General features: G+C 51.3%; 1 protein-coding gene across 3 annotated transcripts in view; it reads right to left on the reverse strand.

Moving 5' to 3' along the window:
- The window catches only part of SEC14L5 (SEC14 like lipid binding 5), a 39,670-nt gene that overhangs the window by 5,445 nt on the left and 24,455 nt on the right, over positions 1–9,770 (reverse strand). For all 3 annotated transcript variants that reach the window (XR_001524126.3, XM_015643134.3, XM_015643135.3), the window contains exons 8-15: positions 9,082–9,194; positions 4,312–4,501; positions 3,919–4,007; positions 3,476–3,546; positions 2,669–2,840; positions 1,919–2,053; positions 1,420–1,557; positions 460–705 (exon numbers count right to left, since the gene is read on the reverse strand). Coding sequence is in view for 2 of the 3 variants with exons in the window: in XM_015643134.3 (XP_015498620.1) it covers positions 460–705; positions 1,420–1,557; positions 1,919–2,053; positions 2,669–2,840; positions 3,476–3,546; positions 3,919–4,007; positions 4,312–4,501; positions 9,082–9,194 (1,154 nt within the window). In the remaining variant the exon portion in view is untranslated. The remainder of the gene's footprint in view (positions 1–459; positions 706–1,419; positions 1,558–1,918; positions 2,054–2,668; positions 2,841–3,475; positions 3,547–3,918; positions 4,008–4,311; positions 4,502–9,081; positions 9,195–9,770) is intronic.

Below are 9,770 nucleotides of genomic sequence, written 5' to 3' on the forward strand. Positions count from 1 at the left end.
ATCCCATCCATCCCTGCCCTCTGGCAGTGGAAGCCATTCCCTGTGTCCTGTCCCTCCATCCCTTGTCCCAAGTCCCTCTGAAGCTCTCCTGGAGCCCCTTTAGGCCCTGGAAGGGGTTCTGAGGTGTCTCTGGAGCCTTCTCCTCTCCAGGTGAGCACCCCCAGCTCTCCCAGCCTGGCTCCAGAGGGGCTCCAGCCCTTGGGGAATCTCCATGGGCTCCTCTGGACTCTCTCCAGCAGCTCCACGTGCTGCTGCTGTTGGCCCCAGGGCTGGAGGCAGCTCTGCAGGTGGGGTCTCACCTGAGGGGGCGGAATTCCCCCTTCTCTGCTGCTGGGAATAACCACAGCCCCCACTTCCAGCAGTATCTGATTTCCCACACCATCAATTCCCTCCCTACCTTCTGATTAATTTGGAGTTTGCAGGACTCTGAACCCATGGCAGGACCCAAACCCCTCTGACCTGGATGCTCTCTCCTTCCCTGCAGACCAGAGGAGACTCCACCCTGCTGTAATCCACCCCCAGCACCCAGCTCTTGTCGATGAGCTGCACGTTGTCCCCTGCAGCAGAGGGACTTGGTGATGTGGCTTCTTTGTGACTTGGCTCAGGAGCTCGTTTGGAGTGAAAGAGGCTGAACACCACATCTCCCTTCAGGATGTCAAAGTCCCAAGTGATGACTGATTCCCCTTCCAGGATCTCCACAAGTATCTAAGAAAGGAACAGAACAAGCCCCTTGCAGGGTCAGGTGCTCAGGTGGCAGCAGTGTGTTCCTCCCCACTCTGGGGCAAACAGACTTGGCTCCACAATGCTTCAGCTGGCTGATGGTCTGGATTCCTGAGGGGGATACACACCAACTCCCACTCCCAACCCCACCACAGTACCCAACACAGGTGTTTTTACCTTTTCTCCCCATATCAGTTACTCGTTCTAGGAAAACCTCAGTGGAACTGAGGCACAAAGCAGGACACAGCAAAGAGCCAAATCAAAGTCACTCCCCATCAGAGAGGCCAGAAGACTGATTTGACAATTGCTCCTTTTTGGGACATCCTGTTTCCTGGTCACTCCCATCAGCAGTTCCCAGCACACACCTTCCTTTATCACCCCCATTACTGTCCCAGCTCCACTGCTGGGAACAGGAGCTGAACTATCAGAAGGGAAACTGAGTGGCCTTTATTTCTCCCAGGAGGAAGGGGAGGAGGAAGAGACTGGACCTTACAGAAGGTCAGGCCATAGTAGAGATGAGACACTGCTGCTCAAACTGCTGTTCTTAACTCTCACACTTCAGCTGTTCCACTGCAGGAACAGCAGCTGCTGCCGAGCCCTCTCCTGCTCCCTGTGTGGGAACCCCTGGCTGCTGCAGTCAGGCCCAGCAGAGAGGACAGGTCCCTGTCCCAGCCCAGCACCTCAAGCTGTGCTCTGTACCTCGTGTGGGGCTCCTTTGAGGACACTTGCAGAGTGGTAGATGGTTTCTGTCCACAGCCGGATGTGATCTGGGTTCTCCAGCTCGTCCTCGGTTTGGTAAAGGGACTTGGGGACGAGTCCCCCTTCTGAGACAGTGCACTGCAATGGCCAGACAGACAAACAGGAGGGCTCAGCATGTTCCAGAAGTGAAGCAGGAACACTTGCTGCCTGTCAGACATGGGCTCACCCCTCAGCTGAGCCAGAATTGCAGTTACTGGAACTGCCAAGGTTTATGTGAGCTCCCTGTAGAGAGCTGCCCTCTGACCCTGCTCCAGGATCCCCAGGGCAGCACCACCACTGCAGGGGGCAGCCCCCTGTGCCCAAATGAACTGCCCTGTGCCCAGAGCAGGGGGATGCTGGCCAGAGCTTACCCCCTTCCAGAAAGCAGTGGAAGGCCAGGGTGGTGAGGAAGAGGGAATCAGTTCCAGATTGCACCTGCACTAGAGGAAAGAAAACCCACCATGCAGTCTCCTCCCAGGAAGTCTGGGATCACATCCTTGTCCACATAGTCCACCAGCCCTCCTGAGCCCTGGTAGTTATTGCCACTGTAGATGAGGAACTTCTGCCGTGTGTTCTCATTGATAAAGGGACTGACCTGAAAGACAAAGGGCACACGAGACACGGCTGTCACTGAGGGCAGCTGGAGACACTGTCTGAGCCATCTCATCATGATGCTTTGGCCTCTGGAACATCTCAGCAGCTTCACAGCTCTGAGGCACCTCCCAAAGAGAGGCACAACAAATGGAAAATGTTCTCTCTCTCTGTAGCATCATCTCACAACACTTTCTGCTTCATGTAAAGGACGTCTGCAGTCACTGCCTCACCTACAAACCTCCCAAGAAATGTAACAACCACATTCTCACATTGCCAGAGCAGTCAGCAGGCACCAGGCAGAACCAGATTTCTTATTTACTTATTACCCTTCAGTGTCCTATGGCATGAGATTAAAAGGTGTCTGTCTTTTCCCACCTATATGAAAGCCCACCAAGTTTGGGTGCAATGGGGAATTCCCATTCAGGTTTCTCATCCTGTCCTGGTGGATGGAAGTCACCAGAACCCAGTGAGCTACAGGCACCCCATGACCTGGCTCTGCTGTGGCTTCTCCAGGAGCTCACTACAAGTTGCCTGGAGATGTTCCCTCCCTGCCTCTGCTGATGTAGCTATTTGTGAATCTGCACCAGTGATGCTGCAGAGCCCAGGTTTCACCCACCAGGGTCCAGAGCACGGGGAAGACCCGTGGTGCTCTCACAATCAGAAGCCTGCCCAGGGTCTCAGGGTAGTTGTCCTCCACCACCTCAATGATCCTGAGCAGGGCCTTCACCCCAGGCCGCCACAGGTGTCTCATATTGAGCCCTTCCAAGTCCACCAGGCATGTCCAGGATCTAAAATAAACAGACAGAAAAAGACCTGTCAGAACTTTAGAGTGTGGTGGCTGCTCAGTTTAGGATCCACAGCAACCCCACAGCCCGTGCAGGATCCAGGGAATACAACAAGGGACACGAGCAGTTCCAATAAAAGCACATCTCCACTTGGGCAGCAGAACACCTGAATCCAGGTGAGCTCCAGGCAATACAGACCCAACCCCAAGGGCAAGAACACCTGCCACTCTGGAAGAAGGTGAAGGTATGCAGGACTATTGCTAAAAAATGTAAAAATGTGTTTTAAATTAAGGTGGAATCTGGCAGACAGGCTCCTGTATTAAAAAAACCTAGAATTTCAAAGATGTGGATTAAAATCACCAAGACAGGAAGATTAAATTAATCTGAGATGGGATATGAAAATGATGTAAGGAAGGATCAATGCTTGCTTTCCAATGAAACTGCAGGATTTGTCTGCATTTTAAGTCCAGCAAATAAATGTATATCTATCTGTGGTCCCCATCCAGCCCATAACACACACTGCTGTCTGCACTGTAACCCTAAGGACATCACCCCAAACCACAGCAGCACCCTTAACCATGGCAGTGAGAGTTTGCAAGGACTCAGGAAAATAATAAAAACAAAACCACCATACTGACGTGATGGGGCGGCCAAAGATGTTGGTGTTTTCCTCACATCTCTTCTGTCCTTCCTCATTAATGGACAGAACCTGAAATCAAAGACAGCACAGACAGGGATTAGCCTGAGTATGTCTGAGTAACCAGGACAGCCTGGAGATCTTATTTAAAAAAATACAGAAAGCAGAAGGCAGTGATAGATGGGATACTGGGATGGAATTCCTCCCTGTGAGGGTGGTGAGGACCTGGCACAGGGTGCCCAGAGAAGCTGTGGCTGCCCCTGGGTCCCTGGCAGTGCCCAAGGCCAGGCTGGAGGAACCTGGGACAGTGGAAGGTGTCAGGAAGTGGCACTGGATGAGCTTTAAGGTCCCTTCCCACCCAAACCATTCCAGGATTCCTGATGCACCATGACAAGATTTCCCAACACCTGAGGGGAACAGGTGACATGCAAAGGCACAACTCACATGTCGCAGCAGGGATTCCTCTCCCAGGGCCTTCACCAAACCCTTGGTGTCCATCTGGCCGAGCCGGAGGATGTAGAGCGGCCGCCCGTCTTCAAAACAAAGGGTTTAGAGAGGGCAGCACTTTAGTCTCCCAGGCTATCACTCACATCTTTTAGAAAAGCCACTTTAAATATTTGAAAGGGACAAAAATTACTGCCAAGAGCAACCTTTTCAGAGAAATTCCTTTGCACTGCCTGATCTGTGCAGAGGAAATACAATTACAGGGAAGCAGAGTGGCTACTCACAGGCACTGAACTGCTTTGTTCACTTAAACAATGTCAGTACAGCTTTCCCCAACACCCCAGGTCACTGCTGAGGCACCAGAACCAGCCTGTGCCAGGGGCAGCTCCTCACCTTTGTCCTGGTAGTGCCACCCCCCGGTGTAGTACTCCTCCAGCAGGGCTGGGGGTCTCCAGGACTGCAGGATGAAATCCACCTGGTACTGCTTGCGCCAGGCCAGCGACTGGCACAGCATCTCCCGCGCTTTGTCAATGTTGAAGTCCCGGGCGCGCAGGAACCGCAGGATGTGCTCATCCTTGGGGATCTGTGAGAAGAGAAAGTCCCAGGATCAGGGCTGGAATGTTCACTTTGGTCTGCAGAGGAGGCTGCACAGTTTACACCATTTTTTAATCTTTTAAAACAAAGACAGCAAACATTAAACTTCTCTTCCACCTCCCTCCCTCCGTAGCTAACCCAGCTGGAGGCAGCAGAGGGTGCCAAGAGCACAAAAGAAGGGACCAACTCACTGACTGTGAGAAGCCTTTCCCCACTATAATTCCCAGGAGCAAACCCTGGGCTGGCTGATGTTTCCCTTGGTTTGTTATCCACAAGGACCTCCAAAACATTGTGTGAAAGTCAGGGAGCTGCAGGTTCATCTGCCCAGGACAAATCAGTACAGGATGGCAAGAGGTGACAAAGAGCCACAGCTAACACAGAGCACACCAGGCACTGGAGGGGAATCACAACTGCAGGCTGAATGATGCCACCAGTACCAATTCCAGCTCTTGTGCAGGCCCTGCTGCTGTTTGAACAGGAAAGCTGCTGAGTGCTTCCAAAGGCTTCCCTGCCCCATCACACCACAACAACTCTTGATCCAAATCAACCCAAACTACAACACCCCCTCTCCCAATCACTCACCCCAGCACCAGCAGTAATCCTGACATCACAGGCACTAAAGCTTTCCAAAGCAAGTCTGCAGAATGGCTTATTCCAACCTCCTTCCAGATCTGCCATGCTCTCTTTAGCTGAAGAATCAAAGAAAACTTGCCAGGAATGCCAAGCAGCAGGAATTAACAACAAACCTGATGGATTCCACAGACGTGCCAAATCTAAGAGCCTGTCAGCTGCAAATCCAACTGGATTAAAGCTGCATGTGCTGCTGGATTCCCAGTCCCTCACTCCAACTTCCCCAAAAGTGCTTGGCCTCATTCTCTACAAGATTTCATAAAAAATTCTAGCTCTGTGGAGCAGGGATTGTCTCTTCCAGAGCATCCATATTGTGCTAGCACAGCCCAGCCCTGCTGGGACACAAACCCCCGTGTTCAGGAGTCAAAGCTCCTTTGTTTGTCCTCTGCCATGCTCAGGGAAACAGAAAGCTGGGTAGAAAGCAAGGCTGGCAGCTGTGTCAGGAGGGAGCAATCTCAGATCCACAAGCAAGAGATGGTAAGAGTTGACTCACCTAAAGAAGGGGCAGAGTTCAAGCAGCCTAAACCAATCCTAAAGCACTTTAGGAGCTGGGGGGAGATTAACATTGGTTCTAGCACTGCACCTGTGTGCCCTGGAAAGCAGAGAGCAGCCTTCCCAAGGGTGGTCTCAGGAGAATTTAGAGCAATTCACTATCACAGCAATTTTAAACCCAGCAGAGTGTTCACCAGGTAATTCAGGTTTGTGTTCCTGCTGCTCAGAGGCAACCATCACTCATCACCCAGACACCCACAACAACCCCTGGATCTCTGCAGGAGAGGGGATGGCTGGTGGAAGGTTTGATACGTCTCATGTTTCAAACCTCCCCTGTACAGGGCTCCAGGCAGGAGGCAAATCCATCACTTCTCTTTGGACCAAAGGCAGGAAGCTCCAAGAAGACCTATTCCACAGTGGAATTAGTCTTTTATCCTTGTCCAACCAAAGCAGTAACTCCCACATGTAAGAAAACAAAGGTTTAATTTCAGGCTGATTTTGTATTCACTGGTTAAACTCTTGCACTCTCCTGCATGGTGCAAAACCTTGAACAGAGCTTTAAGCTGCTGCAATTTTAACACCTCTTGCAGTTTGTTCCTTCAGTTTCTCAGATTTTCTAAGCTACAACATATCTGACTGTAAAGGTAATGTCTGCTTTGGAAGGAACAGGGAAGGGATAGTGAAATAGGACAGAGGACAAAAATAAGAAGGACCATTTTCCAAGAAACAGGAGATCTATTTTTTGATAATTTCTGACAGAGGAATAAGGCCATCTCTGCTCTGAATTAAAAGAACAGATTGTCACAGCAAGGTAAGAGCCTCTCCAGGGAAAACCCCAGTCTTGCAGGATAAGCTGCTGATTTTGGCCTGCACTGCCAGGGAATCAGGAGAAGCAAAGAGCCCAGCAGTCTGGGGGCTCAAGATGAAGTTTCAGTAGCCAGCACCTCCCTTCCCATGTGCCCATGTCCTCCTGGGGACAAGGCCCACCAAGGCCACCCAAAGGTCTGAGACAGCTCCCACTGTTCCTGGAGCTCAGGATTCAGCTGTGCCTTCCCAAGGCTCCCAGCACAGCACAGGGGACAAGGCTGCCACTCCCTGCCAGCTCCAAGCACCCAAGGGGCAGTTGAGTCGTTCCACATTTTGCTCATGTGCACCTTTTCCTTCTCCAGCTTCCATTCCCCAGCCTCTGACAGGGAGGGAGGAAAACCAACCTGTGGGTTGATACTTTTCAACCTAAACAAAGGTTTAGGTGGTGCCTGTTACAGCTGAAAGCAGGATCCTTGCAGGTCATAGCAGGGAAAAAGCCTCCCTGTCTTTGGGATGTCCTCCCATCCAGGACCCACTAAGTGAGATGTCTCCTACCCCAATGGAGCCCACACCATTTCACTGTTCAAGTGTCCATAAAAAGTCTCCTGTCCTCTGTCTCAGAGCACAGTTACACCTGGGGACTGATCCCTGCCTGTCCAGTGCCTCTCATCTGACCAGAGGCTGAATCACAGGCACACACAGATCTAAAGCAATTTCCAGCAGAGCCCTTTTCTTGGTGAAACCCTTCCTGCTCTCACAACTCATTCACCACCCCCTGGCTGGATGGGAGCCCAGCCCCAGCTCTTTCCTCACAGGCAGAACATCACAGTGACACCAGGACAGCTGCCAGGGAGGTGTCACAGCCCTTCAAGGGGCCCTTTGCTGCATCAGGTGTGTAGGTATACACAATACATTATATATATTAATATATATAAAATATATATAAAAAGAATATATTTTATATATATATATAAATACATGTAGTATAATATATTGTTATATATACAGTGTATGTATACACAATATTATATATCACACATATATTCCTGTTGTCTCTACCTGCCTCCAGCAGCCACCACCCTTCTGGTACAAGTTACCCAACTGTTGATGCTGCTGTACACCAGTGGCCTTGGCCAGCTTTGGCAGATATTTGGTGGTGGGAATTTATCAGCTCTTACAATTCAACAGCACTGTTGGTGTCTGGAGCTTATCAGCTGTTGGGAGCCTCTCACAGAGCCCCAACACCTCCTGTTCTCTTCTGGTTTTCTGGGAGCTCTTTCTCCATCCACATTCCTAGGTACCAACAAAAGCCACGTGCCTGCTCACACACAAGGGAACTTCAGGAGTTCAACAGCAGCAGAACAATAGCACTAAACCTTTGTTAGATTTTATTTCTACTGAGGTGATTCACATTCACTTTTCCTAGCAAAAACAGCATTCTAAAGCATGTTCAGACTCCCTGTACTCAGATGAGATGTGCTCTGAGAATACAGCACAGCATACAAAGCACCTTGTAAGCAGCAGTCACTTTTGGAAAGACCATGTAAAGAAAAAAGAATAAAAATCTTCCCAAACCCAGGGATGCCAATTAACTCCCTAACCCATCCTGACTGAGCTGATTCCTTGTAAGCCAGGCAGCTTTTACTGTTGAAACCTCATCCAGGTTTTCAGTTTCCAAGGGGGATCACTGGCTCCTCTTCCCAAGCACCCTTTATCTACACAGCCCACCCAGCTTCTCTCTCTGGTGCTATCCTTGGTCCTTCTTTCCTTCCCTCCTAATTCCTCTCCATCAGAAAATCTGGAGTTAAACCCCTTGAGGCATTCATGCTGCCCTAGACCCTTTCTTTTCCTACTCACATATTGGTTACCCTGCTGGTCTGACAGAGACTTTCCTCCAAAAGGAGGCCAGGTAGCTTCTGGACATTCCAGCAGAGTAGAGACACACCTGCCCCTCGGTGCCTGTGCTGCTTCTCAGGGAAAAATCAGAAAACCACAGAATTTCCCTGAGTGGAAGGACCCACAAGGATCATCCAGTCCAGCCCCTGAACCTGCAGAGACATCCCATCAATCCCATCCTGTGCATCCCCAAGAACATTATCCAAACACTCCTGGAGCTCTGGCAGCCTCGGGGCTGTGCCCATTCCCTGGGGAGCCTGGGCAGAAGAACCTTCTCCTGATCTCCATCCTGAGCCTCCCTGACACAGCTCCAGCCATTTCCTGTCCCTGTCACAGAGAGCAGAGATCAGAGCTGCAGCCCTGGTGAGCTCTGTGCTCCATCTCCTCCAGCTGAGCAAACCAAGAGCCCTCAGCTGCCCCTCCTATGGCTTCCCCTCCTGACCCTTTCCCATCCTCATCTCCCTCCTTTGGGCATTTTCTGACAGCTTTAGATCCTTCTGATATTGTGGTGTCCAGGACTAGAGGTGAGGCCACTCTGGCACAGAACAGAGCAGGACAGTGCCTGCAGGACACAGTGACCCTTTGGGCTGCCAGGCTTGACTCACGTTCAGCTCAACATCAACCAGGAGCCCCAGGTCCCTTCCTGTGGTGGCACTCCAGCCTCTCGGGGTGTTTGTGCAGCCAGGGTTTCCCATCCCAGCTGGGGATTCCCCCTGGATGCCCCTCTGTGCCTGCCCTACCCACCTTTCCCTTGTGAGTCTCCTGGAGCCACTGGCGCAGGCGGATCAGGCAGCTCTCCTGCATCGGGGTGAGCTGGCCCAGGTAGCGCTCGATGTAATCAGCGTCCAGTTTGTCAGCTGGAGGGAGGAAACAACAACTCAGAGCAGACTGGCACAGCCAGAAGCAAGGTGAGCAGTTATTTCTACACATTGGGTTCCCTATGATTTACATGGGATTTGCTCAGGAGCCTCATTCCAGCTGCCTGAGTGAGGAAGGGAGGGAAGGGAGGAAGGAAAGGGAGGAGGGACACTCTCCTGGTGATTGGGGCATCACACCACAGGCAGTACATGCTGTATCACAGCTGGATCACTCCACCTGTCTCTGGGAACATCAGTTTTCCATTCAGTCCTGAATTGCTCCAGCAGGAGTTTTAAAAGCTCTGTCATGAGCTCTGGCACTCAGCTCACCAACTGCTCCAAGACCTGGGCACTTCCATCTCACACCTCCTAAATCTCATGCACAACTGCAGTGACAAGTGGCTTGCTGGAAAACCAAGCCATTATTCTGCCCAGGGACACCAGAGACAAAGGGAGAACAACAGCACATTTCTGACAGCCAGGGAGGCTTTTGGCAGGAGGAGAAGTCCTGTGCACATCAAGCAGCTCAAGGCTCCTCCAGCTCAGGGACAAAGGACAAAGGGTTGGTGACTGCCA

The sequence above is a fragment of the Parus major genome, chromosome 14 (genome assembly GCF_001522545.3).
Source record: "Parus major isolate Abel chromosome 14, Parus_major1.1, whole genome shotgun sequence".
Classification (NCBI taxonomy): domain Eukaryota; kingdom Metazoa; phylum Chordata; class Aves; order Passeriformes; family Paridae; genus Parus; species Parus major.